This window comes from Muscardinus avellanarius (assembly GCF_963383645.1).
Source record: "Muscardinus avellanarius genome assembly, chromosome: 12".
Lineage (NCBI taxonomy): Eukaryota > Metazoa > Chordata > Mammalia > Rodentia > Gliridae > Muscardinus > Muscardinus avellanarius.
Genome location: NC_137798.1, coordinates 28,527,292 through 28,553,929, shown reverse-complemented (window position 1 = coordinate 28,553,929; position 26,638 = coordinate 28,527,292). Strand labels below are relative to the sequence as shown.

The 26,638-nt window shown below is 42.1% G+C and overlaps 1 protein-coding gene across 1 annotated transcript; it reads left to right on the top strand.

Moving 5' to 3' along the window:
* Window positions 1–4,130: 4,130 nt before the first annotated feature.
* DAD1 (defender against cell death 1) lies at window positions 4,131–15,391 on the top strand (the record flags this gene model as incomplete). Its single annotated transcript, XM_080706957.1, has 2 exons — window positions 4,131–4,341; window positions 15,261–15,391. 2 exons carry the CDS (start codon window positions 4,131–4,133, stop codon window positions 15,389–15,391), a joined length of 342 nt encoding a protein of 113 aa, XP_080563083.1.
* Between the last annotated feature and the right edge of the window lie 11,247 nt (window positions 15,392–26,638).

Genomic DNA, 26,638 nt, shown 5'->3' with positions numbered 1-26,638 from the left:
AAAATCGGGCGGGGGTGTAGCTTGGAGATAGAATGACCTTGGGTTCCATTCCCAGTGCTGCAAAAATAAAAATAAATAAATAAAAATAAAAACAAAAACAGAGCCTGGTAAATTACTTAAGCTGACTTTCAGCCTGTGATCCTCCTGTCTCAGTCTCCCAAGTACTGGGATTACAGATGTGGGCCACTCCACCAGCTCCCACTGTTTGATGATAGAGTGTTTCAGTAATTGATTCCCAAGGTCTACTCTAACTTCTGTCTCAACTCATAAACCCAATTTGCCTTATGAGAGCCACCTGAGTTGCAGTCCTTTTAGTGCTATCCTTGCATGCCCAAAATATTGGGGCTCTGAAGTTTGAGTGACTTTTAATATGCAGAGAAACAGGGGGAGTAGACACAGTTAATTATCAGAACTAATGATAGTTAATAGAAGCAAACATTTATTGGCCATTTACTGTGTGCCAAACACTATGCTAACTGGTTAATGCTTGACAATATTAATTTAATGCTGACAACATTTCAATGACTTGGGTGTTGTTGTTTCTATTTTATAGAAAAAAAAAGAACAGGGCGTGGTGGTATATACCTATAATCCTAGTACTTGGGAGGCTGAAACAGGAGGATTGCAAAGTTGAGGCCAGCCTCAGCAGTTTAGTGAGACCTTGTTTCAAAATAAAAAATAAAAATAAAAATGGGGGGCATAGCTTGAAAGTAGGATACCCCTGGGTTCAATCCCCAGTGCCATGAAAAGAATGAGAGAGGGAGAGAGAGAGAGACTGACTTACTTTTTTTTTTTTTTTTGTGGTACTGGGGGTGGAACCCAGAGGCTTTCTACATCCAGGCTATACTCCCAGCCCTATTTTATATTTTACTTTGAAACAGGGTCTCACTAAGTTGCTGAAAGCCTCACTAAGTAGCTGAGGCTGGCTTTGAACCTGCGCGATCCTCCTGTCTCAGCCTCCCAAGCGCGGGGATTACAAGCGTGCACCACCACGCCCGGCTGACTTACTGTTTTGGATAAGACAACTAGTAAATGGCAGAATCAAGGTTCAAATCCAGTTTTCAGTTTTGTCTAACACCAGAGCCTACACTCTCATTCCATTACTCCAGACATGAATTTTTACACATATTAATGTTCTAATTTATACTAATTAAAACCAACACTAGTGTTAGCAATTTTTATTGCTAGATCAGTTCAATAGAATCATAAACTAATCATAGAACAAAATCTTGTTTTAAGTAGTCCAGAAAAGTTTTCGTTCATCCTATTAGTGGGATTTGCAGGTCTCAGAGAGGGATGCGTTCAATAAGTGAATTTGATGTTCTTCATCTTTTCTGATTCCCTCCTGCGGGAACTCCTGTGGAGATGTTAATGATGATGGTTGACAAGGATCAAAGGCAGCAAAACACAAAAAAGAAACTGTTGGAAGGAGCCGGGCTGATGGAATAGAGACCCCTTGAGGAATTTACTCCTGAATGATTAAAACACATCGGTCCAGCCTGCGAAGTCTGAAGTTGAATACTTGCGAGGAAGCTGCCCTCCTACTTGCTGAGACAGGAGAAAGACGAACTGTCAGAGAAACTGATATTTCCTGCCATATTATGTTGATTAGGAACCAGGCTGGTTCCCTGCTCTGCTTTTTTACAGCGACATAAGAGGGTTTAGGTTGGTCTTAAGTTCATGTGTCAGTGTGAATCTCTTCAAATAAAGCCGTCTAAGGACATGGGATGCTTTCTCTTTTCTTCTTGAACCTAAACATGGCTTTGCTCATCACTGGAAATCAATACATCTGTTGATGCTGATAAGAGTTTCCGGTCTAAACACAAATCAAATGTGAAAACGAAGGAATATTGTTGTCCATTTGGTGTTTAAGAAATTCGGCTCCTGTTTCTAGAACAGTTCAAAGTTAGTTAGAAGCTGAAATAAGTACCTGTTTATGTGTAGGCAGAATTTCAGTCGAAAGGTGAGAGGCAATGATACTGAGTTTCTTACGGGGTACTTGTCTTACCAAGTTAAAGAATGAAATCTGCAAACACCAGGAAAGTGAAAGTAGGAAGTTTATTTTATTTATTTATTTATTTATTTATTTATTTATTTATTTTTGCGGCTCTGGGAATAGAACCCAGGGGCATTCTACCTCTGAGCCACACCCCCAGCCCTAATTTTCAGTATTTTTATTTTTGAAACAGGGTCTCACTGAGTTGCAAAGGGCTTCACCAAATAGCTGAGGCTGTCCGCGAACCGCAATCCTCTGGTCTCAGCCACTCAAATGCTGGGATTACAAGCGTGCGTCACCACACCTGGCATGGAAGTTTATTTTAAAGGAGCAAGCAAGCAGAGAGGCGAATCATCCCATGGGGCCTTGGCCATTCCAGAGTCCAGCAGGGCCTGCTGACACTGCCCAAGTGCATCTGGAGAGTAGCCCGGGCCATGCACCTTCAAGTGCACACTGCCTGTTCCCAAAGTCCACTCCATCCACCAAAGAGAGTAGCAGGGTTAAAACTCTTACGCAGGGGAGGAGTCCTCAGAGGGCAGTCGGTATCGGTGCTGAGCACAGGGCTCTGAATATGCTTGAAGCCCCTTTGTATAGACATTAACCAATGAAGAGAGGCTCCATTTTTCTTCTCGTTTTTCTTGACTTGGTTAGTTTGTCATCAGTGGCCTTTAATTCCCTGAAGTCATGAGCCTGCTTTTTCTGCATGGTTGTTCCCTGGTCTATACATAGCAGCAGCCCACGAGTCTAAGGTTGGTGCACAGAGATCTCTGGTTCCTGGCATCTTGGCTCCACTCAACAGAACCAGCTTCCTTCTTGGGAGTAGTGGTGGGGTGTCTATATTTTGTTTTTCTTAACTCTTATCTTATCCCTTCCCTCATTGGCTACCTAATACTTAACTCCTCAGCCCTTAGGTGTAGGTCAGGTGCATGTTAAATTATAAGGGCAACGAGCCTTGAGTGGTGTGCACGCCTGTAATCCCACTACTTGGGAGGCTGAGACGAGAAGGTTGCAGGTTTGAGGCCACCAACTTAGACCTTTTTTAAAAAAAAAAAAATAAAGTGGGGGCATAGCTCTGAGGTAGAATGCCCCCGAGTTCAATCCCAGTACAAAAAACAAACAAACAAAAACAACCAAATACCTCCCCCCAAAAAGTTCAAAACTTAATTTCAGAATTTTCTGTAAGATGAATTGACTAGAGGATAGGGCTGAACCAGACATGCTCTTGCGGGCCTTTGAACGCCGATGTTCAGTTATTATGCCGCGTTCAAGATTCCATCTTGGAGGCGGAGAACTGTTAATCTTGACCATATAATCTAGGCACGATAAAGTACCCCCCCCCCACCGCCTCTCGGATCAACGCCTCTCTTAAGGCGGCGACCGGATCTGACTCACCTCAAAGTCCCTACAACTTAATGCAACGTTAGGCGCCAAAGAGGCGCCGATGAATGTTTGCTGAATAAATAATCTGCAGGTTTAGGCGCTATCGCAGAGCCAGACCTTGAGTTCCAATTCAGGATCTGGTAGAGGTCACCCTCTCTTACCACCGCCCCAAATAAATCTAAACTGGCGCCTGAGCAGTGCTTAGCTGTGATGGTTCCCACTAAGGAGGAACTTGACTTGCTAGATCTGTGACAGACATCTGCAGATACAGCTCTTAATATAACTAGGTCTGGCTGCTCCTGAACCCTTGGTGCACTAAGCATTGCCTTAAACAGATTCAAATGACTAATCTTTGAGGACCGGAGGGGACAAAAGGGAGCCGGAACCCTCTGGTTAGCTACGTGGTCCGCGGCTAAATCTCTCCCCCTCTTCCTCTCACTACGTCCCGTTGCCAGGGCAACAGTAGGCGTCACCCACCGGACGGCGGAAATGGGACAAAAAGAGTACACGTCTCCAGCCCACTGACAGACCCATTGCGCAGGCGCAGTCACTCCCTCTGGCGGTAGTTCGCAGTCTGCGGATGCAGTCTGCGTCTGCGCGCTAGTTGTGGCGCGCCTGGGCGGGCTTACACGCCTGCGCAGAACCTCACGCCGCGGGGGGCGGAGCTAGGTCAGCGCCGCGCGCCTGCGCAAACCCTTCATCCGTTGTGGACGTCGAATTCGGGGAGCGCCGCCAGAGTGCCCCGCTTGTAGTCATGTCGGCGTCAGTAGTGTCGGTCATCTCGCGCTTCCTGGAGGAGTACTTGAGCTCTACTCCGCAGCGGCTGAAGTTGCTGGACGCGTATCTCCTGTATATACTGCTGACCGGGGCGCTGCAGTTCGGTTACTGTCTCCTCGTGGGGACCTTCCCCTTCAACTCTTTCCTCTCGGGCTTCATCTCTTGTGTGGGGAGCTTCATCCTAGCGGGTAATGGTTCTATACGTAATCGCAACAAAAATGTCTTACTTTAGTGCTCAGCTTAGTTCTCACAGCACTCGTCACTATTTTGTACCAGACCACTGCCCTGTAAAGGTTTGGAAGAGCCTTTGTGGTACTTTTCTTATGAATGGGAAAATAGAAGCTCAGAAAAGTTGTCACTTCCCTCATTCCAAACAGGTGCCCAGGAGCTGGAACGGAGCATCTAAAGAAACCGTCATGTTGTTGCTCAGCCTGGTGATCTGCACTTCATATTGGTCCAGGGGAAAACCCATTCCAGTTTTGACTTAGCTTTTATACAACTTTAAAGTAGACAAGTGAAAAACCCAATCCTTAATCATCCCATCTTGGCTTTATCACTAGCAATCTACATAATCCCTAGTGAAAGATTTCAGTGAAAGTGTAAGGAATATGATATGAGACCTTGGTTTGTGGAGGGAGACATTCCCTACTTGATTTTGGCAACTAGCTGCTCCTGCTTGAAGCCATCCTATTTATTTCATTATCTCGAACTCAATTTTATTCACACAATTTTGTGTTGGCTTTTTCTAATTCCCAACACTGGATAACCTTGTAGAATGCCATAATTAATAAGAATTGTCTTCATTTTTGCTAGTATCTGGTCTTCCTTGCACAACAGGATTTAACAAAAACTGAGAACAGGCTTGGTATTAGCCAGTCCAGTTTATATGGGGCCACAACATGGGCAGTTCCAGTTATTGATGTAGCTCCCTACTTTGAAAACATGCCAGAATTTATGTTTTCTTTTCAACGTGATCATCATCAGACCATCAATTGTGTTTTGAGTTGAATACAAGTTATTATGGTTAAATGCTTTGGACATTCATTAGCTATATCCTTGTCCTCAAAGGATTTGTAACCTGATTGGGGCACAGACAAAATACAATGTTAGAATTGTCCAAACACTAGCCGGGTGTGGTGATGCACGCTTGTCATCGCAGTACTTGGAATGTTCAACCCCCAGTACCACACACACACACAAAAGAATTGTCCAGAAACTTCATTTATAGTGGTACCCTGTTTAAAGGTATAAATCTATAGAATGTATCATCTGCACTTATATTGCTCGTGCAGACGCACCAAAGATACTTTTTTTTTCTTTTTTTTGTGGTACTGGGAATTGCATTCAGGGGCATTCTACTTCTGAGCTACACCCTCAACCCTGTTTTATTTTTAGTTTGAAATAGGGTCCCTAAGTTGCTGAGCCTGGCATTGAACTTGCAATACTCCTGTCTCAGCCTCCCAAAAGTAGAATTACAAGTGGGTGCCACCACATTCAGTTCACACCAGAGATACTTTTACTTCCTCAGAATTTGATGGCCTGTGTGCTTGCCAGAACAGGAGTTGCAGAATTAGCCTGTTGATTGGATATTTATTCATTTACTTATTTATTTTTTCTGTGGTACTAGGGATGGAACTCAGGGGCTTTGTATCTCTGGGATATACTCCCAGACCTATTTTATATTTTATTTGGAAACAGGGTCTCACTAAGTTGCTGAGAGCCTCACTAAGTAGTCTAGGCTAGCTTTGAGTTTTGTCCTAGACTTGTCCTGTGGGAGCATCCTACATCCTAGCCTTCAGGATATGCTACCATCCTCAGCATGATCTGATACATGTCTTTGCTATATGTACTGTTCATGTCTAAGGATTTTATTAGCTAAGCAGGAGAAGAAACCTTGATGAGAACCTCTGATTAATTTTGTTTGATGTTTTTTGTCTCCAGGTGTGGAAGAGTAATAACAGGGTGAAGCCTGAAACTCAGTTTTTTTTTTTTTAAAGATGAGAGTGATTATTTATTTATTTATTTATTTATTTATTTATTTATTGTAGTACTGGGGAGGGAACCCAGGGGCATTCTACCTCTGAGCTATACTCGTAGCCCGATTTTTTATTCTTTATTTTGAAACAGGGTCTCACTGAGCTGCAGAGGGCCTCACCAAGTAGCTGAGGCTGTCCTCAAACCACGATCCTCCTGTCTCAGCATCCCAAATGCTGGGATTACAAGTGTGCGTCACCATGCCTGGCTTGAAAGCCAATTTTTAAAACAGTCTTCATGCTGAAGTTACCCTGGCTTCATAAGCCTAAATTAGGGTTAAGAATGACTTTTCAAGGCCACATGGAAAAGAACAGTTTGCTGAAGAGTGGACATAGTGTGATGAGTCCAGAAGGTTTTTTATGGTACTGGGGGTGGAACCCAGAGGCTTTCTACCTCTAGGCTATACTCCCAGACCTATTTTATATTTTTATTTGGAAACAGGGTCTCACTAAGTTGCTGAGAGCCTCACTAAATAGCTGAGGCTGGCTTCAAACCTCTGCAATCCTTCTGTCTCAGCCTCCCAAGCACGAGGATTACAAGCGTGCGCCACCATGCCCGGCTTGTTTTTATGTTTTTGAAACAGGGTCTCATTAAGTTGCTGAGACTGGCCTCAAATCTCTGGTTCTTCTGTCTCAGCCTCCCTAGTACTGGAGTTATAGGCATTGACCACCATGCCTGGTGAGAAGTTTTTTGAGCCGAATTTCTTATACCAAGCCCTGTTTTTGAGCCTATTGAGACTAAAATTAAATTGGCAGACTCTCCTCTTTGGTGGGAACTAGATGGCTTGTTATTTAAGATAATGCTTAGGGAAAGTTGTGAGGTTGATATGAGAGATTCAGATTTCCAAATTTGTTAGATAATAGGTAATAAGACTAGAGAAATAAAAATGGCTTTGGAAGAGAACAGGAAAGGGATTCATGACAGTTCATTGTTGCTACAGAAAGATAGTCGCATTTCTTTTGGCAGTATTGAGTTTACTAAATTCTACTTCCTTTGCTAGCCTAAATCATTGTCTGGAAACTGGTTTTAATGGGAAATTTGACATTTTGATATGTATCTTTTGTCCTGATAATTGAGAAAGGAAATCTGTGCTGCTTTGTGGTGTTGGGGCTTCTGACTTTTTTTTGTTTGTTTGTTTTGTCAGAAGAGAAGGGAGAAAGCCAGTTTGGCTGGAGAAAAGGTTACTGTAAAAGATTATGAGTGGTTTTGAAAAATTAAATGCTAGATGCTGGAGCTTTGAGTGTAGGCCAAAAAGTTTGGATTGTAGGTAATAGAAGAGCATCTGAGAAAAAAATTTTCTTTGTCTGCGAGGTTTGAAATTGGTATTAGTATATAAGATAAATTGGAAGTTCTTTAGTCCGATCCACTGTCTTTTGGTAGTGTGTATGTATATGTATAGGGGAAAGCTGGGGATTGAACTCAACACTAAACCCCCAGCCCTATTTTACTTTTGATCTGAAACAAGTTGCTGAGGCTGTCATCAAACCTGGGACCCTCTGTCTCAGCCTCCCAAGAACTGGGATTACAGGTGTGTGCCACTGGGCTAGGCTCTTTTGTTTTTCTCTATCAAGGGTTAATTTAGCTTATGCTCTTTGGAAATTGGGTTAATTTAGCATATGCTCTTTTGAATTTGAGTTAATTTAGCATATGCTCTTTGGAAATTGAATAGTACATTTTAAACGAATTTAAAATGCTACAACACTTAAAAAAAAGCTCACCTATTGTTTGGGCCTAATGGTATGAAAGTAGTGTGCTCCATTCCCTCATGGCTGGGAGACTTACTCTTTTTTTTCTTTTTTTTTCCTCTTCAGCGCTGGGGATTAAACCTGGGGCATTCTACCTCTGAGCTATACCCTCAGCTCTGTTATTTTTTATTCTTTATTTTGAAGCAGGGTCTCACTAAATTGCGAAAGACCTCACTAAGAATCTGAGGCTGGTTGCGAACTGTGATCTCAGCCTCCCAAGTACTGGGATTACAAGCATGTGCTACTACGCCTGGCTGACTTACTCCTGTTTTCAGGAAGGTACAAGAAGTAGAAAATTGCCACTGAGGGATACACACACACACACACACACACACACACACACACACACACACATATACACACACACACACATATTTATATACTTTTAGCATAGACTATTATAGTGTACAGTAGAGTATATGCTATTCTATATTGAATATTTGTATTCAGTAGAGTATAGTATAGTATGCTTTGAAAGAGCCTTGGAGTTTGACTGTATTTCTTTGAGACAATTTTCAAACATCTTCAGCAGCTTACTATTTATCTTATGGTTAGATATATTTAGAGGACATCTGTTCCTTTTTTAGAGTAACATTCCAGAGTTGGCAGCCCTTTTAGTTTCCTTTTTTACCTAACGGAAATCTCTGTTCATTTAAAGTGCTATTTAGGAGGTATAAGTGGAAAATAGTAAGGGTGTCCTTAAAATAAGGTCTTGGAAGCCAGTCCCAGCCCTGGGGAATCAAACCCAGGGCCTTATGCATGCTAAGCGAGTGTTCTACATCTGAGCTATGTTACCAGCCCTAAAATCAGCTTTTAAGGCATTTTGGCTTTTTTGGGGGAAATAATTTTGTTGCCCTTAGTTTATAGTAAGGCGAGGAGACCCAGTGCAGAGTTTTCTATCAAGGGAGGTATTAGGTTGTGTGGACTAGGGTGCAGCATTTCTTTTGGAACTGTCCATCAGATTTGTGGGTCTTAATCCTCTTAATCCTATCTCCTATACTGCCATCCAGGGAATTTGGAAGTTTCTATTTTGGTGCAGTGCCTTTCCTTCCTTCCTTCCTCCCTTCTTCCCTCCCTCCCTCTTTCCCTCCTTCTTTCCCTTCCTTATTTTATTTATTTATTTATTTATTTATTTATTTATTTATTTATTTTTCTGGTACTGGGAGTTGAACCCAGGTATGGTCTACTTCTAAGCTAAACCCCAGCCTTTTATTTTTTATTTTATTTTTGAGGTACTGGGGATGGAACCTAGGGCCATTGTACCTCTGAGCTACACCCCCCCCCAGCCCTATTTTTTATTCTTTATTTTGAAACAGGAACTCACTGAGTTGCAAAGGGCCTCACTAAGTAGCGGAGGCTGTCTGTGAACCGCAATTCTCTTGTCTCAGCCTCCCAGATGCTGGTATTACAAGTGTGTGCTACCTCGCTCAGCTATTTTTTATTTTAAAACAGGGTTTCACTAGGTTGCTAAAGATTTCACCAAATTGCCAAGGCTGATCTCAAACCTAGGATCCTCCTGTTGCAGCCTCCCAAGCACTGGGATTAAAGGAATGTGCAACCGTGACCAGCGATACAGGTTCTTTTATGCTTTGGCATCTCTGATATCTCCAGCTTCATCTCTTGCCCCTGCACTTTGTGCTCTAGCATTATTTACAAGTAATTTTCTGAACAATTTGTGATGTTTCGAGCTATTATTTTACCTTTATTTGGCTATCTTCAAATTTCATTCACTTCTTGAATCTTTTAGCTCAAGTGCTTCTTCTCTTGGAACCCTTTCCTGACTCGCCAGCAGATCTAGGTCTTCTGTGTTCCTGTTTCACTTGTGTGTGTGTGTTTGTGTGTGGGGGGGGGAGAGGGAGGGAGGAAAGGAGGGAGGAAGGGAGGATGTAAAAGAGGGGAGAGAGAAGGAAGGAGGGAAGGAGATGGGACTTTTGTGCTGCACTGTACTTGCTGTGAGGCTCGTTTTCCCTCTGGAAGGTGAGCCCTGGAAGGCAGGCTGAATCCTCAGCACTTAACATTATTTACGTTACATTGTGAGTGTGCATATAATAAAGGCTACTGAACAGTTACGTGCTAGGGTCTCTTCCAAGGTGCTGGGGATTCAACCACGAAGCACACAGATGTGGCCTCCATTTTCAAAGAGTTTATAATATAGTGGGAGATTCATACCAGTAGCTGTGGATATAGTGTCAATGGAGAAATTTTGGTGAGAATAGGAACACAGAGGGCGCCCTACCCCGCACAGGGCTTCGACAGTAATTCTTCCCTAATATCATTTTCCCAAAATTTGCTTCATAACTTTTCATTCTTTTTTTAAAAAATTTCTTCTTTTCCTATATTCTCAGTTAGCGATCTTGTTTTATTTTTCACATAATAAAAAAGAAGTAGACAGGCATCCCTTCATCTTCTGCTGAGTCACAGCAGCCCACCTGCCTCGGTACCTGGACGATGTGTCCTTTTCCTGTCCCTGGCCAGCTCTTCACTTGTGCAGAGAGAGGATTCAGTCTTCTGTTTCTGAGGGACGCGCTTCTGCGATGACTCCTCCATTCCGCATCGTTCATCTCTCTACTACATCATTCTCATCATTCCAACATGCTCCAAGACTGTCGTTTGACCTCAGCCCTCCCTCTAGCTTTCATTCCATTTTCTCTCCACTTTCAAAGAATTTCTTGGAAAAACGTTCTGGTCACTGTTTCTGCTTTCTCCCTTCCCTCTCATTCCTTCACCGCTGGTGGGGCTGCTCTCTCCCTGCCACCCCTGAAGTGGCTCTTGCCATGTTGCCAGGCCTCATGGTCATCAGCCCCACCTTACCTGGCTGCTCAGCAATGGTTAGCATTTAACACAGTTGGTGCTTCCTTCTGAATGAAATACTTGCTTCTCAAAGCTTTGATGACACTCTCCTGCCTGCTCCTCCTCACCTCATTGGGTTTTCCTTCCTACTGTTTGTGCTTAATTGTGTGTCTGAGAGCATGGTTCCAGATCCCTTCACTTGTATTTCTTGCCAGAGGTGAGTTTAAATAACACCTGTATACCTGCATTCCAAATCAGTAAATCCAGTTGCCACCTTGACATCTCTTGATGTCTGCAATGTCCTTCGAATTAATGTGTCCCAAGTGGAACCTTCCTTTCCAGCCATATGCCTTGTTATCAGCCAGTACATGGTGTTGGCACTGTGAGTTATTGAAACTAAATATTTAGGATGTTTCCCTGATCCCTTGGATTTTCTTGCCTTTGACATCCATTTCCTCCACAGTCTTGTCTTCTGCAAAGGATAGCTTGTATCTTCACCTCTGTCCATTTAAATATTATTACCCCTGCTCTTTGGCTTCCAAGTCATTCCTCTTCTTTAACCTTGCAAACCATTTTTTCACATTGCAGCTCTAGCATTCTAAAGAAGGGTAAATTATGTTATTCGACTACTAAACCTCTGAAGTACTGTTCAGCTGCCCTTAGCACTAAATCCAGACTGCTGTGAGGTCTCCAAAGCCCTACAGGATTTGTCTTCTCCTGACCACTACTGTCTGGTTAGTCTGACTTGTTATGTGTTGAACATTGCAAGACTTTTTACTATCTGGAATTCTCTGTCCTCAGATCTTTACACAGTTGGTCCTTTATCTTCCAAATATTGGTCTTAAGGATCACTTTCTTAAAGAGGCCTTCTGTGACCACTGAATAAAAACAGTTTTCCAGTGTTGCATTATCATGTTTTATTTTCTTCATAATACATATCACTACTTGATATTTCCTTGTTCATTTACTTATAATGTATAACGTTTGTTACATGTCTCTCTCTCTAGACTTATAAGTTCCTTGGGAGCCAGGTTCTTACTGCTTGTTCTGTGCTATATTCATTCCTTACACCTGGGACATGCATGACTTGTAGATGCTCTGTAAATATTTTGCTGAATGAATGAACGTTTAGGGAGATAGATTAAATTAGAACTGCTAAAACAGAACAGGCTGCCTCTGGAGGTAGTAAATTTCCATTTTTGGAAGTGCTCAGAGAGACGCTGCAGCTCATTTGTGGAAGAGCTCTTTGAGCAGGGACACACTTTTTTTGTTCCTAGTGCGTCTGAGGGATGTGACACCTTTATCAGTAACACAGGCTCTAGAAGATGTGTGATTCTCCTCCTGGGGGTGGCTGATCAGGTCCTGTAAGTGGTGAGCATGCCTCTCTCAGCAGAGCCACATCCTGCCACTCTCAGGTCGTACCTGTCCTTGTGGATTTCTGATTCTTACGTTCTCGTCAGAGGCACTTGAACAGCCTCAGTTCCTCACCTACCCACCGTGTCGTAGGGAGTGTTTCTTTTGTCCTTTCACATTTCCCCCACATTTCACAGTACTGTACCCTCTGTTCTCTACCCTGGAACCACCCTGAAGAGTTTAGAATCTGTTTCTCCAGATTTTTTTCTAGATTCCAACTAAAACAAGTGACAAGCTAATTATATGTCATTAAATATAAATAAAATATTTTTTAAAAGAAAAATGGAATGGAATAATTCGTATGGCTTTTTTCACTTAGTAAAAATGGGTAGCTTTACTGTCAGCATAGAGACCTTACCTTATTCTTTTGGATAAGTGCACAGGGTTTCATTGTGTGTCTGTAGCATGATTAACCAATCCCCTGAGTGGCACGTGGACTGTTTTCATTTTTGTTCCCTAACTTTACAAACGTGCTGATAGAATGCTCTGTAAGATGCATTCTTTAGTCAAATGTAAAAACATTTTAGATATTAATGGATCTTGCCGTTGCTCTCCCAAATGGCTGAACCAACTTGTACTTCCCTCAGCAGTATTTGAATGGTTGTCCTTGCTTCAGTCAGCGTCCTTCGTGTTTTGAAGCGTCCGGGTGCCTGGAAAGATCAGTGGCGCTTTCACAGTATTTACATGTTTAAGCATAATGAAAACTGTTGCTATGGTGATGGACTCTGGAGAACTAGTCTGGTAGTTTTCTGGCCTTTGGATTAGATTTCAGTTCTTTGCTTTCTCTTAGTGGTGGAATGGGTGTGATAGCGCCTGAAGCAAATTTGATTTTTCTTAAGTAGTGTAATAATGCACTGTAGGCATGAAGGCATTTTGGGAAAGTGTGCTCTTGGAGCTTCCTTTTCACATCAGTGGTGACCGTGCTAATGTGCCGGGTTGATGCTCAAGGGTATATAAATATGGCAGTGGAGAGTTCTCCCGCAAGAGTGATACAGCGTATGTCTCCTGCCCTGCCCTTTTTTATGTACTGGGCATTGAAGCCAGGGCATTCTCCCTCCAAGTTACACCCCAGCCCTTTTCATTTTGAAAGAGGATGTTGCTGAGGGTCTCGCTGAGTTGCTGAGCCTGGACTTGAACCTGCAGTCTTCCTGTCTCAGCCACCCAGGTACTGGGGTTATAGATGTGCACCACCATGCCTGGCTTCCTGCTTTATTTGAGATGAATAAACAGGTGCTAGAATTTTAGATCAAAGGTAGAAAGGTAGTTTATATACAATTAGGAAGTCCTCATGAATGAGCAATTATATTTATAATCTCTACTGTCCATTACATATATATCCTATTAGAAAATAATAATAATTTTTTGTGTGTGGTACTGGAGATTGAACTCCAAGGGCAGTCTACCTCTGAGCTACATTTCCAGCCCTTTATTTTATTCTTTTTTTTTGAAACAGGGTCTCACTAAGTTGCAGAGGGTCTCACTAAGTAGCTGGGGCTGGCTGAAAACCCGATCCTCCTGTGTCAGCCTCCCAAGTACCGGGATTACAAGTGTGCACCACCACGCTCAGCCAGAAAATAATTCATATTTTTATAACTGTCATTCAGCCTAGCATTTTTGTTATTACCTCAGCTATATCCCCATCTAGATATAATTAGAAACTTTTAAATCAGGAGATAAGAGAGTTCTTAAGGTATTTTGGTTATATATTTTTTTTTCCCTCTGAGTACGCCATTGGTTTTTAGCGAAACTTAGTGAAGTTAATTTTTTTTTCACTTTAACTTTTATTGTGTGTGGTACTGGGGATAGAACCCAGGGACATTTGACCTCCAAGCTACACCCCCTGGCCTATTTATTCTTGATTATGAAACTGGGTCTCACTGAGTTGCAGAGGGTCTCACTAAGTAGCTGAGGCTGTCCACGAACTATGATCCTCTGGTCTCAGCCTCCTGAATGCTGGGATTATAAGCGTGCGCCACTACGCCCGGCTTCCTATTTTTTATTCTTTATTTTGAAATGGGTCTCATTGAGTTGCAAAGGGCCTCACTAAGTAGCTGACGTTGTCCACGAACCGTGATCCTCTGGTCTCAGCCTTCCAAATGCTAGGATTACAAGCATGTGCCATCACGCCTGGCTTCACTTTAACTTTTAACAAACAGTTGAAGATATAACTTTAAGTGTACAACTTGATGACTTTAAACTCACTAATGTAACCACTACCCAGATTAAAATATAGAGCATTTAAGTATCGTACCCAGGCCAGGCATGGTGGTGCATGCTTTTATTTTTATTTTTTAATTTTTTTTGGTGGTACTGGGGTTTCTGGAAGCCCTTCTACCTCCGAGCTACACTCCCAGACCTATTTTTACATTTTTATTTGGAAACAGGGTCTCCTAAGCCAGCGTGCGCGGCTGCCTTCGAACCTGCGCGATCCTCCTGTCTCTGCCTCCCAAGCACGGGGATTACAAGTGTGCGCCACCACGCCCGGCAGGTGCATGCTTTTAATCTCAGCATTTGGGAGGCTGAGACAGAAGGAACGCAGTTCGTGGACAGCCTCAGCTACTTATTGAGGTTCTTTGCAACTCATTGAGACTGTTTCAAAATACAGAATCATGCTGGGGGTGTAGCTCAGAGGTAGAATGCCCCTGGTTTCCATCCTCAGTACTGCAAAAAAAAAAAAAAAAAATCTAGCACCCTATCTAGAAGGCTCCTTATATCTTCCTGGTCACTTCCACTTGTGCCATTAAAGATAAAAATCCTGGCTTATATTACTACATATTTTTTGCTTGGATTTAAGCTATATATATATGTATTTTATATATGGAATCAGGCAGCATTTATGTCTGGCTTGTGTTGTGGAATTCATCCATATCGTGTATAGTGGAAGTTCCATTTCAGTGCTGTGTAGTCCTCTGTCATGAAATGTGCTTTCACTGTCCTTTTCACTGTTGATAGATGTTAAGATTGTTTTCCCGTTTCTGGCTGTTACAGGTGTCACTGCTGTGATGTGCATGTGCATTCATTTCTGTTGATTGGAATTGTTGTCTCATGGGATGTTTGTGTTCAGAAGCAGTCATATTTGTTTTATACTTTGAGATAATGATTTTTGTGTTTCGCTTCTTCTACAGTGTGCCTGAGAATACAGATCAACCCACAGAACAAAGCAGATTTCCAAGGCATCTCCCCAGAGCGGGCCTTTGCTGATTTCCTCTTTGCCAGCACTATCCTGCACCTTGTGGTCATGAACTTCGTTGGCTGAATCGGTCCCATTTACTTAGCCAGGAGGAGGAGGAGACAATGTAAGTGATGTCAGCCCTTGTCCTGTTATGTTGATTTTAGGAAGGGAAATGAGATGGGGCCGGTGTGGATCGTGGTTGGCGGGGTTCCTGTATGCTGCTAAGATGTCATGAATTTACCAGGGGTCTGCAGGGTCTGCAGCGGTATCCGCGTGATGCATCAGTGTTGCTGCTCCTGGTCATTTTTTTCTCGATGTTCTGCAAATTAGGGTCACAGAAAATAAGTGTTTGCCTGTAGTTAATACATGAATTTCTGCATCAATAACTATGAAAATTACTCAGTTATTTTTGAAGAAACAAATTGCAGGATTGTTTGTAGTACTGGTGATTAAACCCAAGGGCATTCTAGCTTTGATCTATATCCTCAGCCGTATATGTGTGTGTGTGTGTGTGTGTGTGTGTGTAATTTATACATATTATATAATTTATTATATGTATATATATTTTTTGATTCTAAGGATTGAAAAAATAGCAAGAGCTAGAACTCATGAGTTATACCCCCAGCCCTTTTTATTTTTTTATTTATTTTTTAAATGATCTTACTAAGTTGCAGAGGTTGGCCTTACATCTGTGATCCTCCTGTTATAGCCTCCCAAGTACTGACAGGTATGTACCACCATGCCTGGGTAAATTGCAGTTTTTGCCTTTAGATTAGCTCTTAAATTTCTTCTTGATTTTGAGCTTAGATGACTTTAATTGCTGGGCCATGTTGTATGTTGAATGAGTAGCTATAGGCATTTGATAATATGTATTTTAAATTGAAATAAATGGGGGAATTGGATTAATTTAGAAGGAAACTTATTTTTGTATATTTTATTTTTTGGTGGTACTGGGCGTGGAATACAGGGGCTTTCTACCTCCAGGCTATACTCCCAGACCTATTTTATATTTTATTTGGAAACAGGCTCTCACTAAATTACTGAGAGCCTCACTAAGTAGCTGAGGCTGGCTTCAAACCTATGTGATCCTCCTGTCTCAGCCTCCCAATTGTGGGGATTACAAGCGTGAGCCACCACGCTGGCTGAAAACTTATTTTTGAGGGGTTCTGGAGGTGTTCTGCCTCTGAGCTATACCATCAGCCCTTTTTATTATTATTATTTTTCCTGAAACAGGGTCTTGCTAAGTTGCTGAGGCTGGCCTTAAACCTGTGATTCCTCTTGTCTCAGCCTCCCAGGTACTGGAATTACAGGCTTGCCCTGTTGTGCCTGGCTCGGGAAAAGACTTTAAAATACAAAGCATGATGCAATTTGGTTTGTTTGCCATTTTTCCTTATTTAACATGAAGCTATTTTTTTTTCCAAGCCAGCTCTTAAATAGAATTCTCATAGAAAAACAAGTGGAGCTGGTGCTGTTTTGATTGACAGAAATCGAAAGCCCTGTCTGCTTGGCTACTCCATCAAGCGTGGACGCACCCTTCTCCATCCTTCCTTTCCAAGCAGAATCCTAAAGCTCTAGCAAGCATGGATTTTCCCAAACTGCTTATCAGCGCTGTTACTTTATGTATGAGAAAACAGAGGCCCTGAAGACTGCAGCGGCCTTCCTCAGCCACATGCTCCGTGGGTGTAGAGGAGTGCCTTCCTCTGGGGCTGCTCTGGCCCGCGTCCATGCAGCTTACTGGTGAATGCGTGCACCCTTCTCTTTGTCTTTGCACTACAACATTTAATGGTGCTACCTGGTATGGCAGCAATGCCTGTAATCCTAATACTTGGGAGGATGAGACCGGAGGATACAGGTTTGAGGCCAGCCCCTGCAACTTTTTGAGACCTTGTTTCAAAATAAAAAGGGCTGAGGATTTAGCTTGGAGGTAAAATGGGTTCAACCTCCAGTACCAAAAATATCAAAAAGAAAATTTAATGTTGTTGTTATTGCTGTATATAAAATAATATCCTGTTTTTTGGGAAAATATCCTAGGATCAATCTTTTTCTTTTACTGCTTGGAAAGCTACCATATTTGAGCTTGTCAGCAGAAATCTAACACAAGAGTTGAGCAGCCATCTGTAAAGTACATAAAGTGACAGTGACTTTGCTTCATTTTCTTTCATGAATTAACGAGTTACCTATAACGTTACGTAGATCCTTTCCTTTGATAGTGCTGTAGAAATAGTTCTGTTAGTTCAGGTGAGATTTCATGTTTGGTAGTGGTCAGGTGGCAGAGATGGTTTATTTCACTGAAAAAATTTGAGAACCACTCCATTCTCCTATCCTAGTACAATTTAGCATGTTGAGGACCTAATTAAGACTTAAGTTGTCCTTCCTCCAGCCGCCCTGCTCCCTGTGTCTCTGTCTGTCTCTGTCTCTATTTGCCAGTCATTGTCTTGTTACTAGGAATATAAAGAAAAGTAAAATGTGGCTCCAGCTTTCAAAGTGAGCAGTCTAATAGGGGAGAGACATGTAGCATGGATGGAGCCCCAGAGTTCTGCACAGAGTGCTGAGAGATGAGGAGGGCGTGGCGGCCATCACGGAGCAGGGGCAGGAAGTGAGTGGTGTGGCCAGCAGGAGCCGTTCTCCTCGGTGACCTGTTGGCAGTGGATAACCTGAGTGCAGCTAGAAACTGACCCTCATGCTTGCATACGTCCTACTTGGCTCTTTTTTTTTTTTTTTTTGGTGGTACTGGGGGTGGGACCCAGAGGCCTTCTACCTCTGGGCTATACTCCCAGACCTATTTTATATTTTATATTTTATTTGGAAACAGAGTCTCATTAAGTTGCTGAGAGCTTCACTAAGTAGCTGAGGCTGGCTTCGAACCTGTGCGATCCTCCCGTCTCAGCCTCCCAAGCGGGGGGATCACAAGCGTGGGCCACCACGCCTGGCTGTACTCAGCTTTCTTATACACTGTTGGAAAGGCCAGAAGTCTTCTGAGGGCTTTACTCCAGATTCCTGAAGTTCTTTTTTTTCTAGATGAGTCATGGTATATACTTAGGATGGTGACAGAGCAAACATTTCAAGGATGTTCTCTAGGCTCAGGGAGATACCAAATCATGGACAGTTATTTCCTAAAGCTGTTGTGATTGGAGGAGGACTTTGCTGCAGAGAGCTTAATATTTCAAAATTATGACAAAAACAGACAAAAAGCAGGCTCAGCAGAAACTGTGAACCGCAGACCATATTAACAACTCAGGGCCACCTGTTCTGCTGGGAATTATGGGCCCAAGGTACATGAAATCTTCCAATCCCAGATTGCAGTGTCAAATCATTCTACAGAAAGCAGTATGTTTACAGAAAAATCCTCTTCTCTGGGGGTTGCCCAGACCGTTTTCTACAGAGATCCTTCATTTGACATACACTAACCTGTCCTGTTCTTAGTTCTTTAAATACACATTTATTTGTCCCTTTTATGTGGTTTTAACTGAGTGTGCCAAAACACGTTAAAAATAGTTTCCTAGTGAGTTCTCAACATTTACACTAACTCAGAAGGTGGAGTAAAACAGATTGAACATTCTCCATATTTTCCAACTGAGAGTTGGGTATAAAAAATAAACATCTCTAGTGTAACTGATCTTGCATGAATTTGGAGGTGACATTTAAAACAGCAGCTATGCTGGAAAAGGCGGATCCAGAGAATATGGCATTGAGCCAAAAAGTTAATGTAACTTAGGAGAAGGTAACAGTACAGAGAGCGCGTGCTCGTGGCATGCCCTGCTTTCAGTACTTCTTGTTCTGTATCTTATTTTACTTTTCAAAATTAATTTCACAAATTAAATAGTTTTGCTATTCACATTTATCAATTAGGGACTGAGGTACTTTGCTAGAAATCATATAACTAATAAATCTGGTAATACAGTTCTACTTGAAAAAATAGCTACTTTTATACCTTCTGTTTGCTCAAGGTTGTTTATGGTAGTATTTGTCAATTACAGATTTTAAAAAGTGGGTTTAAAAAGATACCACAAGAGCCAGGCATGGTGACGCACTCTTGTAATCCCCGCGCTTGGGAGGCTGAGACAGGAGGATCGCGCAGCTTCGAAGCCAGCCTCAGCTACTTAGTGAGGCTCTCAGCAACTTAGCGAGACCCTGTTTCCAAATAAAATATAAAATGGGTCTGGGAGTATAGCCCAGAGGTAGAAAGCCTCTGGGTCCCACCCCCAGTACCACCAATAAATAAATAAAAATGAAAATAAAAAGATACCACAAGTATCTTATCACAGTCCTTACCTTGTTACTCTCTTTACTTTTTTTTTTTTTTTTCCAGTACTGGAGATGTAACCCAGGGGCATTCTACCTCCGAGCTATACCCCCAGCCCTATTTTTTATTCTTTATTTTGGAACAGGGTCTCACTGAGTTACAAAGGGCCTCACTAAATAGCTGAGGCTGTCCTTGAGCTGCAGTCTTCCTGTCTCAGCCTCTCAAGTGTTGGGATTACAAGCGTGTGCCACCATGCCCGGCTCTTTACTTTTATTATGACAATTTCAAAAAGAAAAGTACAGATAACATTCTGTGTCCACTACATGGAATTTATAAGTTTTTTATTTTTTTTTTGTGTGTGGTTCTAGGGATTGAACCCCAGGGGCATTCCTCCTCTGAGCTATATCCCTATTCCTATTTTATTCTTTATTTTGAAACAGGGCCTCACTAAGTAGCTGAAGCTGGCCACGAACCTGTGTTCCTCCTGTCTCTGGCGTCCAAGTACTGCGATTACAAGTGTGCACCACCACGCCCGGCTGGAATTTATGATTTTTTTTTTTTGGTACTGGGGATGGAACCCAGGAGCATTCTCCCTCCGAGCTACACCCCAGCCCTATTTTTATTCTTGAAACATGGTCTCACTGAGTTGCAGAGGGCCTCACCAAGTAGCTGAGGCTGTCTGCGAACTGCGATCCTCCTGTTTCAGTCTTCCGAGTTTTGGGATTGCAAGCGTGCGCCACCACGCCCAGCTGGAATTTATAGTTTTGAGCAGATTAAACCTGGTCAGCTGAAATTCCCTTTAAGTCCCTCTCCAGTCCCACTTCCTTCCCTGTCTTGGCAATTTTGTTCAGCCTAATTAAGACTAATACATAGGTATAGCGCTGCAGTCTTTTCTAGACTTGAGACTTTGTGATCTCCTGAAAACATGTCCAAAGACGGCAGTTTGAAAAACTGCTCTGCTATTGACAATACTGGTTATAGGTGGCTATTTTATTTTTTATGTTAAACAGGGCCTGAGTTGCTGAGGCTGGCCATGAACATGTGATCCTCTTGTCTCAGCCTCCCAAGTACTGTGATTACAAGTATTTGCCATCACACCCAGCTTTTTAGATTATCATAAAAATGAAAATATAAAAGTCAAATGTTCCTAGTGTGTTCCTGTGCCCCCCAAAAGCCATGCACCCCTGGAATGACCAAGTTTTGGCACTTAGGTGGCAGCAGATTTTTTTTTTTTTTTTTTTTTTTTTTTGTGGTTCTGGGGTTCCTGGAAGCCCTTCTACCTCCGGTCTACACTACCAGACCTATTTTTATATATAGTTGTATTTGGAAACAGGGTCTCTTAAGCCAGCGTGGCTGGCTGGCTTCGAAACTGCGCGATCCTCCTGTCTCCGCCTCCCAAGCGTGGGGATTACAAGCGTGCGCCACCACGCCCGGCCGGCAGCAGATTTTTAAATGAATGTGTGACACAGAAGCTCAGTAGATTATTATTTTAACTGTAGGATGGGGATTGAACTCAGGACCTTTTGTGCAAGAGCTCTACCACCGAGCTACACCCTAGCCCTACACTCAATAGATTTGAATATTAAAAATTTTATATTTTGCTGGGCATAGTGATGCATACCTATAATCCCAAGACTTGGGAGGTTGAGACAGGAGGATCGTAGGTTTGAGGCCAGCCTTAGCCACTTGGCGATGTCTTCAGCAATTTAGTGAGAACTTGTTTCAAAATAAAAAATCAAAAGGGTTGGGGATATGGCTTGGAGATAGAATTCCTAGTGCCCAAAAAAGAAAAGGAAAATTTATATTCTTTCTGTAGTTATTTTCTATTTTGTTTTTCCATGTTTCTTTGAAATTCTTTTAAAAAATGTTGCTTGTCAGGTTAATGTATGTAGGAAGTGAGGAAAAGCGGGAAAGAGCCACATTGCGTCACTTTTGGGGGTTAAGGTCTGGAACGTGGGCTCTGGAGCAGAGGGAGAGGTGAACCAGGTGCAGAGGGACAAGCCGGAGGCGAAGTGTGTTCAGCTCCTCTGCACACTGTTTGCCAGATGCTGGTGCTAAAATTTTATAAGTGTTGCTTTGTTTTTATGGAAATATTCTCCCTTCAGACTTTAAAAATTCAGTCTTTAATTCTAGTTAGAGTAAGGAGGCTACAGGACTGGGCAGAACATTTTAACTGTGACAGGCAGTGCTGTTTACAAACATGGAATTGTGTTGGCTTTTAAAATTTATCAACATAGAGTAATCTGGAGAATTATTTCTGGAAGGGAATCTGAAGGTTATTCTTTAAGCTCTGCTGCCACCTAGTGAATTGCTCATTTCCTTTGCTGAGGGAATGTACTACAAAGTATAAGAAAAATTGGGGGAAGGGGAAACCCTGATTTTTTTTTTTTTTTTTTTGTACTAGGGATTGAACCTGAACCCCAGGGACATTCTACCCCAGAGCTACACTCCCAGCTCTTTTAAAAAATTTTTGTTTTGTTTTGAAATAGGGTCTAAGTTATTGAGGGCCTCCCTAAGTTGCTGAGGCTGGTCTTGAACCTTTAATCCTCCGTTCTCACCTACCAAGTACTGGGATTACAGGCTTGTGCCACCATGCCTAGTAAAATCTCAGATTTACTTTCTTTCCTGTCATAGGAGGGCAGCAGAGGCCCAAGTGCATCTAAATGCTGGGCCAGGGTTTGCTTGACATCCTGGCCAGAAGTGGGCGGTGTCGAGCCTTAGATTGGCCTAGGGTTTTGTTACACAGGGAACATCGTGTGTACATATACTCTCAGGTTTCACCTGCTTCCATTTCTTGTCAGTTCAAGAGCTCCCTCTTTAGTTTACTTTAGACCTTTTATTGCTTTCAACAGTGAGCTTCCACTGGCAGTAATTTTTAATGTTTTGTTGATGAGAAGGGCCTATTTATCTTTTATTTTATTTTCTCTTTGATGTTTCCATCTTATATTTAATTAGGTCCAGCCACCAAATATGTTGCAAGAGAGATCCTGAATTTATAAAAAATCTTAGATAGGCACAGCATATAACCTTTTTTCAGCTCATTTCCCCCTGGTTGGAAGGTGAAATTATTCTTAAAATCTTGAATCAGCTTATTATGTTTGCAACTCAGTGAGACCGTGTTTTAAAAAATAAAGAACGAAAGGGCTGTGGGTGTAGCTTGAAGATAGAACGTCCCTGGGTTCCAACCCCAGTACCACCAAAACAAAACAAAAAACCAAATTGATAACTGATTGTTGGCTGAACTCTAATTTGTATTTGGCCCATATAAGGGAACCAAAAGGATGGGGGGGTTGGATACCAAGTGGATTTATGTTTATGAATTCCATTGCTGTCCTGACTCCCTGCCTCATTTTCTTGGATGACTCCCACTGCAAGTCCCTCCTGCCCCCATGTCTCTCGGGCCCTTCTCTGGACTCTCAGGTCCACTGTGCACACCTCTAAGGCTGCATTTATCACATCGTTATGAAACTATTCAGTCCTCTCTCTCCCACTGGACTCTCAAGTTCCCCAAGGGAAAGGGACCTTCAGGCTTAGCACAGGCTAACAGTCCCAGTACACATTTGTTGAACAAGTGTATGAATGAATAAATCATTTTTAACTGCAAGAAAACAGCTATAGCATTAGTTGAATCCTACAAAATACGGAAAGTTTCATGGAAGAAAAAAGCTAAGGAAAAGCCGGGCGTGGTGGCACACACTTGTAATCCCCACGCTTGGGAGGCGGAGACAGGAGGATCACGCAGGTTCGAAGCCAGCTGCTCTGGCTTAAGAGACCCTGTTTCCAAAAATAAAAAAGTATAAAATAGGTCTGGGAGTGTAGCCCGGAGGTAGCAGGGTTTCTAGGAATCCCAGTACCACCAAAATAAATAAATAAATAAATAAATAAATAAATAAATAAATAAATAAAGCTAAGGAAAAGATTCACATGAAAGACTGTGCTGCATAGGAGGTAAGTTGGAAGACCTGCACTGTGGACTTTTACCTGTAATTAGTTGAATGTACAAATAAGCTTGTCTCCGAGCCTCAGTTTCCCTCTTCTCATGGTGAGTAGTGTGGCCTGACTGTTGACCTTTCATTAATACACTTTCTGTTGGTCCCTGTTGTGTTTAGGGAGGAATGTGCTGTTTTGTGGATCCTCAGGTGGGCCTTCCTTTTTTTCTTTAGTTGTTGCTTTAAATCTGTATTTGTAGATTTCCACCTTCCAGTCACAGAAAGTAGAATATTAAAGTGTAACTGTTCATAACTGAATGCAGAGTATCTGTATAAGGCCTTTTACAAAATTAAATAATATTTGTAAAAGGTTTTATACTCACCATATTACCAAGCTTATAAGATTCACATACCTTCCATATATACGTTTACCTATATTAATGCACTTGATTTTTGCCACCCATCCTGAGATGGAGGTAGACAAATAGTATTCCCATTTTATATCTGAGGAATTAAACTATGGCAAAATTTAAGTTGACTTATCCTGGCTGTGAAACTAGTAAGTGGGAACTTGAAATGGATACTTGGACTTCAAACTTTAATATTCCTCACTATTATATTCAAGGCTTTTTTTTTTTTTTTTTTTTTTTTTTGGCAGTACCAGGGATGGAACCCAGAGGCATTCTACCTCCGAGTGACACCCCCAGCCCTATTTTTTCGTTCTTTATTTTGAAACAGGGTCTTACTGAGCTACAAAGGCCTCACTAAGTAGCTGAGGCTGGCTGTGAACTGCAATCGTCCTGTCTCAGCCTCACAAATGCTGGGATTACAAGCATGAGCCATCACACTTGGCCTGTTCAAGGCCTTTTGAATGATGAATATATACATCTTCCTATTAGAAGGTTTTCATTAAAATATTAAACTTTAATATTAAAAATATTAAACTGGAGAACATTATGCTAAGTGAGATTAGTCAGTCACAAAAAGGAAGAAATCGGATGCTCTCCCTAATATGTGGAAGCTAGGGAGAAAATGGGTCATAGGAGGAACTCTAGAAAAAGGAGAGATTTAGATGAGCAAATATGGCGACCTAACTGAGGGGGGCAGGAGGGGGAGGGGAAATCCCAATGTACGTGATGTACACACACACACACACACACACACACACACACACACACACACACAGTATTGAACTTGCTTTTTTCTTCTTCTGGTACTGGGGATTAAACCAATCCTCCTATCTCAGCATCAAGTACTGGGATTACAAGTGTGTGCCACCACGCCGGCTTAAACTTGCTTTTCTTTTCTGCGAAGTTGGGCATTCTTGATCTGGTCTAGGAGTATGCACATCAGGAGATCTGAGTTATTCTAGCGAGGGTGACCTGGGACCGGCACCTTCTACAGTGTGGAAATATTCTGGATCTGCACTGCCCAGTATGGAAACCACTAGCCACACGTGGTTATTGAACATGTGAAATGTGGCTAAGTGACTGAGGAATTGCAAAATTAATTTATTTGATTTTTTGGGGGATGGTATTGGGGATTGAACCCAGGATTCTCCTGCTAGGCAAGTGCTCTATCCCTGACCTCTGTCCCTAGCTCTTTAATTTTTATTTTTATTTTGTGGTACTGAGGGTTGAATCTAGGGGTGTTCTACCACTGAGCTATAATCCCCAGCCCTTTTTTTTTTTTTTTTTTACTATTTGAGGCAGGGCTTTGCTAATTTGCCTAAGCTGGCCTGGAACTTCCAAAACTCCTGCCTCCGCCTCTGAAGTAGTTGGGATTGAATGTGTGTGCCATCACACCTGCCTATTTCTTTTTCATTTTAATTATGCTTAAATAGTTACCTATGGCTAGTGGCTGCAGTGTTGGACAGCACAGCTCTAGACAAATCTGTCACACTGTCAGGTTACAGTTCTCTCGTCGCCACAAAGCAAGGGTCTGGTCTAGCGCTCCCTGATGCTTCTTTCATTTTTAGAAATATTTTAACTGTGCCTTCCAAAATTATAGTGATTCAGATTGAGCTCTGAATTTGGAATTTCTGTAGAATTCTTTGATTCTCATTATCTCCATTTTCAGTTTTAATTGGGTGGTCAGGATCCAGGATGAGATGGATTCGAAGGAAAATCAGCATTTGATCATATCTGCATGGTGTTAGTGTCTGAATAGAGATGGTGCTGGAGAAGAATATACATTCCAAATAATGACCCTGTCTGGCATTATCATTTCTATCTGTACAGGAGTAATTATTTTCAACAGTTCTTTGTATTGTACCTGGCTTTCTTTTAAGACGATTAGAACAGACTGAGCAAATGTCACTGCTTTTCTGCATGGGTGAAATAGACTGAAGACGTCCTGCTAACGTTCTCAGTAGGTGTCTTCCGTTTTGCACGTCTTGATATCAGGGGAGGAGGTCGTATTAGTCAGTTCCCCAAAATCTTTATCCCCTTGTTAAAAGTTGAAACCATTCTTTTCAGCTATTGAATAGTTCAGTTTTGTTGAACGAATTTTTCTTTATTCTCTTCCTTTTTCTTTCCCTCCTTCCTTCCCTCTGGCCTCACACATTCGAGGCAACCACTGAGCTTCCCTCAGGCAGAACTGGCATCTCAGAGAATTTTAGGAGCTCAACTCTTGGAATAATGTCTGGTCAATATATCTTTGCCTTAAGAGAAGGGGGACATTTGTAAATGGCACTTTTCTGAAAACCATTTTCCAAGAGCTTGCTCTCATGAGTATGTGTGTGTGTGTGTGTGTGTATCTGTCTGTGTGCATGTGTGTTATTGGGGATTGAACTCAGGAAAATTCTGCCTCTGAACTACGTTCCCACCCTTTTTATTTTTTGTTTTGAAGCCGTCTCATTGGGTGGCTGAGAGCCTTCCTGCATTGCTGAGGCTGTCCTTGAGCCTGTGAGTCTCCTGTCTCAGCCTCCTAAATTTTGGGATTACAAACCTGTGCCAGTCCAGCTTCATTAGTCACTTTTGACTTCCAAATGGACAGACCTAACCATTTTAGATTTTAATATCATAAAATCTTGGAGTTTGACTTCTGTATTAAACTGGATGTCTTTTACACATTTCTTATAGTTCCGCTGATACAGAAATGTTTTGCAATCATGCAACATATCTTTGTATGTCATTGTTAGGGAAATAAAAGCATTCT